Genomic DNA, 11917 nt, shown 5'->3' with positions numbered 1-11917 from the left:
GTGGGATCTAGATCTGAACACATTTATATAGCTGTGTGTTAGTGTTAAAATGGTTTTTAAAGAAGAAAAATGCTGCTAAAAATGTGGATTCAGCAATTTTGAGGATTTGTTTTAAAACTTTCTTCAAAGAGATGTCTCAATGCAAAAGATACCACTTGTTTAATTTTTCATTAAGATTAGTGTGGCCCACCTACCTGGTGCTCCCAGAGCCCATCAGTGGCTACATGAGGGCAAGGGGTGTGCGTAGGTGAACGCCGACCTTCATAACTTAGGAATGGAATACTTTCCCACTCTAAAAGTAATTAGAACCCATAACTTTGAAGATATAAACACATCAGTAATAAGGCTGAAAGTCTTTAATATTAACAGAGAAGTAAAATAATTATGAATAATTCCATCTTAATCCCAAAATGTTCTAATGTTTTTTAGTGACCTCAATGAATTTAATTACCAAAAAATGACTTGTGCCGAAATACGTATGTTAGACTTAATTAAAATTAGCTAAGGATGACTAAATTCACTCCAAAAGGAAACTACAATGAAGTAAAATAACATGTTCCCAAACGGAATTCTGTGAGAAGGAACACATCAAAGACAATGCTTGTGGTTACTAGCTGCTGTGTGAAGTCGAAATCATCAACCACCACACTTTATACGGACGTCTTTTAAAACCACAGCAAAACAAAACAAAGCAAAACAAAAACAAACAAACAAAAAACAAAGGGACGCAGAGATAGTTCAGAGAGGTCTGCGCGCTAGGGGAAGTAGGAGAGATCTGGGAAAATGAACCTGGAGAGAGGAAGGTATCCCTAATTCAGCTCTCCACTGGAGTCGTCTCGGGGGTTCCCCGGCTCAAAGCAAAGTGGGAAGTGGGGGTTTCGGGTGTTCCCTTGAACTCTGGGAGGACTTGTGGCTCCTTCAATTCCAGAACCACCCGGCTCAAAAGGCCTTTGAGCAGCTGCATTTCTCGGAGCAAAAGGTCTACATTGGGTTTCAGAGCTCCAGCGGATTGTTCCAAGAGCGTCGGCGGAGTGCAGGCGGGTGACCCAACAGTGGGGGCGCTGCCTCCTGGGAACTGCAGCCCAGCTAAGGTGGCGTTTGGGACGGAGGTGACGGACTGGACCGATCTGGACACTGGGGGCTTTCTGAAGGAGAACGGCTTGTTACCTGGAGCGAAGGCTGCAGCTTGTGGGGCTGGAGCGGTGGTGGACGCCTGATCCAGGGGGGAGCCTGTGAACACGACACACCAAGTGATGTAAGGCTGAAATCGTCAGCCCTGGGCGCAGGGGTCGGGGAGAAACTTGGGGCTGGCGCAGGGGAACGACGAGGACCTGAATAGCGGCAAGGTAGAGAGGTGGCGCTGGGGTGAGAGAAACAGGACCAGGATGTGGAGATTAGAAGACAAGGGCCGGACAGGGGAAGGAGAAAAGGCGACCCGTGAGTGTGCAGAGGGGAAAACTGGGCTGCCGGCGGTGGGAGGGCGTGCCAGTAAGGAGGGCGATTACTCACCGGGCCCTGGGAGTTGCAGCCACGGGCTTCGTTTCCGGACGCTGCGAGTGGCGGTAGCCGCCTCGCACCAGTACGCTTCAAGCTCTTCGACCTCGGGCTCTGGGACCATGTACTCAGAGCCCCAGTCGAAGCGGCGAACAGAGCGACTGTACTTGTAGAAGGCGAACTGCAGTGGCGTGTCGCGCTTCTGTGGGTGCAGGCGCGTCTCGCAGCGCAGGACCACTCTGCGGTGCGCTGAGCCGCGGATCTCTTGAGGGCGCATAATCCTCAGCACCGGCGTCTGGAACAGCTCTGCAGAGAGGGCAGCCCAGAGGCGGAAAATGCATTTTGGGTTTCGACAGGGATAGAGCCCGGCAAGGGAGAAACCAAGGTCAACCTGTCCATCCCTCCCCTTCCCTCCCACTTTCCGGCGCAGGGACCTAGCGGACCCCGAGACCCAAATGTAGCCTGTGTGTACACGTGGAGTGAGGGAGGAAAGGTTTTTGAAAAGTGGGGCAGAGGATCCGAATCTACGAAGGGTCTTAAAAGGTTGAAGGGAATTAGGACCAGACCAGATGCTTCAGGCCACCACCCAACTGCCACTCAGCGTGTATTCTCCAGTCTAGAAGTGGGAGCGCTGCACCTGCCACGCGGGGTGCTCGGAAGCTAAGCCCTCGTCCCAGTAGCTTAGCGTCCTCTACTACTGCCGCTGGCCTATTGGTTAGGACCGTGGGGTCCCCTAACAGAAGAAGCTGGGAGCGGGGAGTGGGGAGTGACACCAGCCTACAAGCCGGCTGCAGATCTCTCACCCATTCAATCGTCCGTGGTCTGAGAAACCCACCAGTAGCAGCTGCTCTAACTCCGCCTCCACCTTTCCCCTCACTGTTCCTGTCCCAGAATTTCCTGGCGTTTCCGGACCCCAAGTCTCGCCTACCTTGCACCGTCACAGCCACCTTGGCGGAGAACATGGGCGCGCTCTCTACCGGGATGCGCATGGTGCCAGAACACTGGTAACGCCCACTGTCGCTCGCACGCGCCTGCAACACTGTGTAGTTGGTGCTAGAGTGGAAATAGCGTACAGCCTGGTCGTCGTGGTAGTAGTGAAGCTTGTAGACCACCTTGTCGTACCAGCCGCGGCAGCGCATAACCAGCGGTTCGCCCTCGAACACCGCAGCATAGGGCACTTGCAGAATCAGCCAGTCTACACCGGATAAGCAGATACGGTTTGCCTCACAGTCAATCCAGCCCTGCTGGTCTCCTCTTCTCAGTTTCCCTGCTTCTCTTCCATAACTGCTTTCCTTTTCTCCCCACCACCTCCTTCCCCCTTTCCTGAACCGGCTGGTCTTGCTGGGTAACTGGCAGGTGACAGTTTCATAGAGCAGAAAGCTTAGAGTCGGGAGGAAGGAGAAAAAAACAGTTTCTCTTTAGGTTACTAGGGAGGCAAAGATGTGCTTTCTTTGGGTCTAGCCCATCAGAATTAAGCTTAAACTCTTTAAAATGACTTCAGGGCCTTCCTGACCTGGTCCCCTGGTTCCTTCCTCAGCACCCACTTCAGTGTTCCTTCTCTGTGGCATTTCTTATTTACCCTCCCCACCTTTCGCTCAACACAAGTTAACTTCCAACCATACTGAACTGCTGAGAAAACTGGCTGTGCTCTGAACCCAGGGCCTTTGCATCTGCTATTTCCTCAGCCAGGAAGCCCCTCCTTCACAGATCTCAGTTGAGTCTTATTTATCCTGTGTGTCTAGATTTAGACCTATCTCCTGAAGAACACTGCCCTGACACCCTAGGACAGCCTTAGGTATCTCCCAAAGCACCACATATTTATCCAATCACCATCAGCATCATAGCTAACATATAATAGCCCTTAATAGCCCTAACATATACTACATGCCATTTTAGAATTCTTCGAGTAATAGCCACAATCCACGTGCCACTCTCAGTCTGTGAATTTCAAACCATTGTGTGCTGTAGTCAGTATATGCTTGTTTTCAAGTATAAGTGCTAATTTGAACATTAGGTGACACCCTTAAATTTTAAATATAAATTGTGACCCACCACGCTAAGATTTATATGATACTCCCTATGAAGTGGCCAATCCTGCATCTTAGTGAACAAATTATTATTCCTTTTCTTATCATATTTTGAAACCCTTCAAGTATTTCCAGCCAATTTCTCAGTTGACTCCTTTGTGCATGTGTATACATGCCTCTAATTAAATTTTGATTAAGTGCACTGTTCAGTTCCTGTTTTTTCTTTAATAATATTTCATAATTCATTTTTAATGATCACAACAGTCAAAGAGACAGACACTATTATTGTCCCTACATTACTGATATGAATACTGATATACAGAGAAGTATTCCTCTTGCTGTGCTCAGATGGGGCAGGGACACTTACTTTTCCTGCTTTGATCTACTTTTTTCCTGCCCAGCCCCCTGAGTTCTCCATTCAGTATCCTATGTCCTCAAAACTTTTGTTCTTCTGATCTGATTTGAGAAACAAACAGAAATGTTGGTTTCACACTGTGGCAGAAGGTTAAAGGGGAACTTTGAGCCAGGCAAACCTTACTTCATCTCTACCACAGCACTGCACAGACTCCTGCCTACTCTAGAGACTCAAGTAGTCCTCAGTGTGACCCTCTTTTCCTGCCTCTTGGGAATGGACAAGTGTGCTCCCCCATAGGAAGGCCAGGATCACCAGAGGAGGTCCATGTGCTCTCTCCCCTCTGCTCAGACCACTCACCATTAGATACAGAGAGATGAATGGGGTCACTGACAGGTGCTCCCCGTGTCTGGCACCGATATACCCCTGGTGTCTGTACCTCGATGCTCTTCTTATGGGAGGGCAGAAGTAGGTGGCCCAAATACCAGAGAGTGTTGATAGGCCGGAGCTCCAGGAGCACAGGGTGGTATCCATCACATCGCAAGGTTACCCGCTCCCCCTTGAAGATTGTGGTCCAAGGTGGGTGTAGAGACAATATGGGCTTCTCCAGTGTAGCTGGGGATGTGTGGGAAGGGGCGCCATGGGAAAGAGAAACAAGGTGAGGTACATCAAAGATGTGTCCTGAGGTTGGGAAATTTTAGAAAACCCTAGTTTCCAGGACCCAGCTCACATACTAACCCACCCCACAGGAAGGGAGACCACACTCATTGGGCCACAAACCAACAGTTCATCAATCAGCACCCATTTCTACAAGCAAACTTGGTCAGGGATTGAAGAAGTGTTAGAGTCTGCAAAGAAGAGTGAAAAGAGATACTATTTCAGAACAGCCAAAAAGTGGGGAGTTTACCCAAGCAGATTACCTAGGGAGATTGGAGTGGAAGTTTTAGAAAATTGGGTTGAGGGATGCATTCAGACTCACCAGCTTGCCCACTGCTTTGAACTGCAAAACAAAAAAGAAGGAAAGGGGGAAGTGTTGGAGATGAGACGAAGGAAAGATTCTTGACCAAAGGAAAGATCAAAGGTCTCAAAGCAGGTTTTTCTTCTGTCCCCAGTTACCCCAGCATTGCAAAAGCTCCCTCTTCTCTTCTCCAAAAATAGATAATGAACACTTGAAATCTGAGGATTGAATGGCCACTTCCCCTTTCCTACACATCCTGCCCCAAACTATTCTCTACCACCCAAAGCCCTTCTGGTGCTCATTTGAAAACTTACCTAGGAGAAAGAGGGCTGTTAGTGCCCACATGGTGTGTCTGCTTGCAGCAGCTGTAGAAGGATGGAAATGTGCTGGCATGGTTTATGGGTAGAAAGAGAAAAGGTGGCAGTGGCTGACCTCTGAGTACTAGGAGACACTGCTGTTTTCCCCGCCCATTCCTAGATCCCGAAGATGGTAGACTAAAAAGAGCAGGAGACAGAATATGAATATGTTACCTTCTACCCTCAAGTATCCCAAACATCAAGTGTTGTCTGTCCCATCCACTACCTTGATACCTAGCCTTCCCAGCTCAGGCCAACCCTGTCTTCTGAAGAGAGGGCATGCAGAACTTAGGCCCTCTATAGCACAAGACAGTCTCATAGAACGCCAGCTCCTGCAGGTAACCTTGACATCTTCAGGCTCCAATCAACATTCCACTATGTTCCACTCCCTCCCCACCAGCCAACCCTATAATCCTCAGTTGAGGAAGACACATCCTCTTGTCCACAAGGTCCACCTAGGGCTTTTTCTGCTCCCTCCCAGATGTCAGACATTGGTACAGGTCTAGAGAGGTCAATGTTGGGTCTCCTGCACCAGAATTGACATTCTCCCACAAATGAGTAGATTCATTGACCACCCTCCCATACCCCTGCCATCTGATTCTCCAGAGACAGGAGTATAATGTGTTTCCCCTCTCTCTCTTCCTGAAAATTTAAACGCTCAGAAATTAGAAGACTCTTCTTTCCTGCTCACCCTAATGACCTCACCTTGTGGCAACTCCTCTTCTCCCTCCCTCCCTCCCTCCCTTCCTTCCTTCCTACCTTCCTTCCTTCCTTCCTTCCTTCCTTCCTTCCTTCCTTCCACTGGGCCCTGCAACCCCTCCCCAACCACGTCTCAGTCCCAGGACTCCTGACCTGCAGTAGAGAAGTCACTGCACCAGACCTTCGGAAGTTTCTCAGATCCAACCTCCTGGTTCTGCTTCTTGTGCTCTCTGAGCCATGTGACCATACCTGAGCAATGGGAACCTGAATTTTCATGTAAATACTTAATGAAGTTTCCAACCTGATAGTATATCTGCTTAGAATCTCTCTTGCCCTCATCTATGGCTGTTTAAAAGAAAGGCACCTCCTTCTCTTGGAACTGTGGCAGGAAGGAGATCAGTTATCAGACACAGTCAACTTATTAAGATAGCATACTCCTTCTTTTTTCTCTATATTTATATTGGTATATTATAATTATAAGGTGGTGGGACTTGTTGTTACATACTAGTACATGAACATAACTCATTCTCCTCTTTTGTTAATGCCCAAAATTCCACTCTGAAAATTCCCTCAAAATTTTTGCTCAATGTGCCATTCCTTGTTAAAAATGCAAATACAGGGCTGGGGATGTGGCTCAAGCGGTTGCGCGCTTGCCTGGCATGCGTGCGGCCTGGGTTCGATCCTCAGCACCACATACAAACAAAGATGTTGTGTCCACTGAAAACTGAAAAATAAATATTAAAAAAAAAATGCAAATACATCTTAGGGTGTGGTCATTTAAATTATGCTGGTCACTTCATATCCTGTTTTGAGAGCAAGTTTTGATTAAAAAAAAAAGATAGTCATGTATGTCTGAAAAGTAGAGAAGTATTGGATAAGGTTCTCAGGAATAGGGCAGGGAGATAAAAATAGATACTAGGAGCAGAGATGATCAACTGTCTACTATGAGTGCCCGGGCTGGGCAATGCTTCTGTGCTTCCCTGCACCCTGCCTGGCTCTTCATCTTGGGACCAGTATGGGGGCTCCTCACATCATCCACACTGCCTGTACAGAGGTCTGGCTTCTGCCAACAGGCCATTCCCTGCATGATAAGAATGCATTGCAGCTGGCCACGGTGCAGTAGCACATGCCTATGATCCTAGCAACTCGGGAGAATGAGGCAGAAGGATCACAAGTTCAAGGCCAGTGAAGGTAGCAAGACCAAGTCTCAAATAAAACAAAAGAAAAAAATTTTTAAAGAGTTAGGAATGTAACTGGGTTCTATTAATTTAAAAAAATAATAAAAAATTTTAAAATGTAAAGCACCTGTCAGTTATCCTCTTGGTTTGTACAGTGGACTCTAATTTGGCTTCTCATCACCTAGAGCACAGGTCTTAGTCCTTTTCCTGAATTCCAGAAGAAACCTGTCTACATCCAAAATTTATGTGCTATGTAGTCTTTCCTGGAAAACTCAGAAATCAACTGTCGAATTCACATCATACAGGGCTCAAAATTTGACTCAAAAAATATCCTGCTCATCCCAACTTTCGTATGAGCTTGCATAGATATGGCATGGTGAGTCTCAGCATCAGGTGTATCCATAGGACACAAATTAATTAAAAAAAAAACAACAGTAAACTGTAAATGGTTTGACGAGAAAGAGGTGAAGTGAAAGGAAGGGAAGTAGGGTGGTGGGGGAGAAGGGCTGGGGATTGAATTGCAGCAGGTTGAGTTCCATACATTTGTGATAATGTCAGGATGTATCCTGATGTTGTATGTAACTAAAGAGAATTTTAAAAAATGAATTAATCGGACATTATCACCCTATGACTACATGGCTGCTGTGATTCTACATCATGTACAACCAAAAGAATGAGAAATTATACTACATTTATGTATGATGTGTCAAAGTACATTCTATCATGTATAACTAATTAGAACAAAGGCACCTGGAGGCGGCTTCCCTTCCCTGAGTCCCAGGCGCCGGCGGCCAGCGCAGTGACAAGAGCACCCAGGCAGACCCGGACAGTCCCTGGGGCTCTGGGGCTTGGGGAGCCGCTTGGGAGATGCGTTCTTCCAAGGCCCGCCTCTTCCCGCAGGATCCCATGTCGGTGCAGGACAGGGTGAGGGGGACATGGACAGGGTTTCTTGCTTGAGGAATGCTGTTAGGCTTCCTGAACAGGTTGATAGTGTGGAATAGAGGATGAGGAGGCAATTTCTGAGCAGAGTGTTTCTGTAAGAGGGAGTGTCCCAGATTATGACTCCCAAGTCAGTTCTATCTCTCCAAGAGACCAAGCTCTGTGAGATGGGTGGCCTTATCTTAAAAGTCACCCTTCACTTGGCTGAGCATAAGGAAGCACACACACCACAAACAGAAAATGTGCATGTGTTGAGCATGTGAGAAACAATTCTATTTCAGTACAAATTATCAGCACAAGAATCAGCATACTGGAGAGAAGCCATTCAGAAGTGATATGGGCAGAACCTCATTTGTGAAGAGCTGTAAATTCCATGAACCAGAAAGGCCTTTATATGCAGAGACGTTGGAAGTGATTTCCAACAAGCTTGGAATTTCTCCATCAACAGTCTTCTTCTTCCTGTGGAAAAGTAAAATAGCAATACATTCTATCGTCATGTATAAGTAATTAGAACAAATTTTTAAAAAAAAATTTTAAATGAGCTGCCTCTCGCAGGGGAAAGCTCATTGTAACTGGGAAGAATGTGATGAAGTGTTCATCCCCAAACACACATTTGTTCAGCATTAGAGAGCCCTCACTAGAGAAGGATGTTACATGTGCAGAGAGTATGGGGAATCCTTTACCCACAGCTCCAGTCTCATTAAACACCAGAGTACACACTGGAGAAAGACCTTGTAAGTGCTCAGAGTGTGGCAAGTCCTTTAGCCAAAGCTCTAACCTCTTTCAACATTGGAGAGTTCACACTGGAGAAAGGCCTTATAAGTGCTGTGAATGCAGTAAATCCTTTAGCCAGAGCTACAGCCTCAATAACCATTGGAAAGTTCACCCTGGAGAGAGGCCTTTTGAGTGTGGGGAATGTGGGAAATCTTTATCCAAAGATCCAACCTGATCTAACATCACAGAATTCACACTGGACAAAGGCTTTTAAGTGTAGTGAATGTGGGAAATTCTTTAGCCAGAGCTCTGCACTCCTGCAACCACATAGTATTCACACTGGAATACTATAAGGCCTTATGAGTGTGGGAAATTCTTTACCTACAACTCCAGTGTTCTAAACCACCAGAACATTCACACTGGATGAAGGCCTTATCAGTGCAGTGAACATAGGAAATCCTTTAGTCAGTACTGCAGCCTTATTCTACACCTGAGAGTTCACACTGGAGAAAGGTCTTATGGGTACAGTGAATGTGGGAAATCCTTTAGCCAAAGGTCTGCATTCCTTAATCACCACACAGTTCATACTGAAGAAAGGCCCTAGGAGTGCAGCAAATGTGAACTCCAAATTCAGTGACCATAGGAGAGTTCACACTGGAGAAAGGCCTTAGAGGATCATTAGTGTGGAAAATCTTAGCAAAAGCTCTGGCCTTATTCAACACCAGATTTTACACTAGAGTAGGGCCTTATAAATGTGTTGAATATGAGAAAGCTACCAGCCAAATGCCTTTCCTCAGGTACCACAAAGTTCACATGGGGAAGACACCCTAATGTCCTGGAAGTGGGGTGCTTTTTTGTTTAATGCAATGACACTGGAGGAGATCCCTTAGATAGACGCCATTTGCCTGAACTGAACCTGATTCATTCACACGTCCACATTAATTCCAGGTGTGGGGGAAGCTTGAAGCTTTGTGCTGTATTTCTAAACCTGTCCAGGGCCTTTGCCCAAGCTTTAGTCACCTTCAATACTGTAACTGAAGCCGTGTGGCCTCTGTCACCTGCCAGGCACCCACAGTGTGTGTTGGTACTCCTTTTGCATAGGGAAATGGTTAGTCTTTGCTTTCCTATCCCAGAGAAGGATTTGTGAGATGACAGCATTCATTCCCAACATGTTAAGGTCTGGATCTGACTCAGGTTTGGCCCCAAAGACCTGGTCTGAGTCCTGCTTGTGAATTAAAAGATGGACTACATTTTCCAGGGATATTGTTTGTCTTTCATGACCAATGATGGAGTTTCATGGCCTTTACCTGACCAACCTGAGAAAAGTCTGCCTCTTGTTTCTCTGCTTTGTGTGATGATAAATTTCTTAAAAAAAAAAAAAAGAAAAGAAAACTATCCTGCCCAACATTTATTTATTTCTTCTTCTTCTTCTTCTTTTTTTTTTTTTTTTTTGACATGAGGGATTGAATTTAAGGGTGTTTTACCACTGAGCACATCCCCAGTCTATTATTATTATTATTATTTTGAGTCAGGGTCTTGCTACATTGTAGAGGTTGGCCTTGAATTTTCATTCCTCTTGCCTCCATCCTCCTGCCTCAGATTCTGGAGTTGCTGGTTTTACAGGCATGCACCACACACCAGGTTCCTGCCCAACATTTCTGCTCAGCTATCAGATGGAATATTCAAATGTATTAATCCACTCATCAAATGGATTAATCCATGGATGAGGCCAGAGTCTTCATGATCCAATCCCTTCCCAAAAGTACCACCTCTGCATATTGCTGCATTGGGGACCGTGTCTTCAACACGTGAGCTTTCAAGGGTAGTCAAGATCCAAACCATAACAATAGTATTGTATTCTAAATATACCATTTTATGTTTTACCTTTAAAAATCAGTTCCATGTATTTAAGATTCAGACATTTTTCTCTATTTGCATCTTGTTTATTGCTTCTGACTGCCCCAGTATTCCACAATGTTTCCATTACATTGGACCTGTCCATTACCCTAAAGCCCTGATTGCTAATCAACCCTGAGCTACCATAAATAATGCCACATTGAACTTATTGGTTCATATTGTGAGGGCTGAATAAACCAGTTCACATAACCAGATTAGAACAGGGCAGCACCTAGGAGGCTGCCTCTAAATTAGTGCTGTTGAGGCTATGATTGATGCTCCCTGCAGAACAGCTGATATGTTTTCATGAGATGCATAACTGGGAGTGAGACTGTAGTGTTATGATCATGAATTTCATGCATACTCCAAAAGCAGATCTAATATATTGGCAAATCCTGATGACTCTATCTTCTACATATCTTTCCTTGTAGTTATTTTATTCACCAAGTATCCAGAGAGATACTTTAAAAATGGAACCCATATTGTGTTACTGTCCCTCAAAAATCCCTCAAAGGTGCACTGACAATAAAGCCCAAATATTTACTCATGGTCTATAAGGCCCTACAGACTTGGCCTTTACTTGACCCTTGACATTATTTCCTCTGACTTTCTGCCTCACTCTGGTCAAGTCACACAGTGTTGTTTATAATGGCTCATAGAAAATTCCACACCTAGTCTTGCTCTGGTGCTTCACTTGCTGTTCTTTCTGCCTGAAAGATTCTTATTCTCCCAGATCACTGCAAGTTTCACTTCCTCACTTCACTCAAATACTACCTCCTCAGAGAGATAGTCACTAATCACATAATCTAAAATAGTGTCCCCTCATCATTGTTCTCTGGCTCTGCATATTGTTTTATTTCTTTTCATAGCACCTATTATCCCTACCATTGTATCTATTTGTGGTAGGTTTTCCTCCATAGGAAGGTAAACCCCATGAAGGCAGGAATTTCTTTTTCTTGTTCCCTGCTATATCACCGTTTTAATCAGCTTCTTCACTGCTATAACTAAAATACCTGCCAAAAACAATTTTAGAGAAGGAAGTTTATTTGGGGGCTCACGGTTTCAGAGGTCTCACTTCATAGACAGCAGGCTCCATTCCTGGGGGCTCTAGGCAGAACATCATAGTGGAAGCATGTGGTGGAGGGGAGCAGCTCACATGATGACCAGGCAGCAAAGAGACTCCACTCACCAGATAAAAAATATACACCCCCAAGGCATGCCCCCAGCGATTCACCTCCTTCAGCCATACCCTATTGACTTTAGGTTACCACTCAGTTAATCCCATTAAGGGATTAATTCAGTGA

The 11917-nt window shown here is 45.6% G+C and overlaps 1 protein-coding gene across 1 annotated transcript; it reads right to left on the bottom strand.

Annotated features, from left to right (window-relative positions):
• Window positions 1-338: 338 nt before the first annotated feature.
• On the bottom strand, window positions 339-4678 carry Fcrlb (Fc receptor like B). The gene is made up of 5 exons (XM_058574128.1): window positions 4675-4678; window positions 4234-4554; window positions 2423-2689; window positions 1510-1800; window positions 339-1230 (listed from the first exon to the last, which is right to left on the bottom strand). Exons 1-5 carry the CDS (start codon window positions 4676-4678, stop codon window positions 815-817), a joined length of 1299 nt encoding a protein of 432 aa, XP_058430111.1. The 3' UTR covers window positions 339-814.
• Window positions 4679-11917: the final 7239 nt, after the last annotated feature.

The sequence above is a fragment of the Marmota monax genome, unplaced genomic scaffold, assembly GCF_021218885.2.
Source record: "Marmota monax isolate L192 unplaced genomic scaffold, Marmota_monax_Labrador192_F-V1.1 WCK01_AAM20220418_F8-fsc00145, whole genome shotgun sequence".
NCBI lineage: Eukaryota > Metazoa > Chordata > Mammalia > Rodentia > Sciuridae > Marmota > Marmota monax.
The sequence above is the reverse complement of the archived record's forward strand: the minus strand, read 5'-3'. Positions and strand labels throughout refer to the sequence as shown.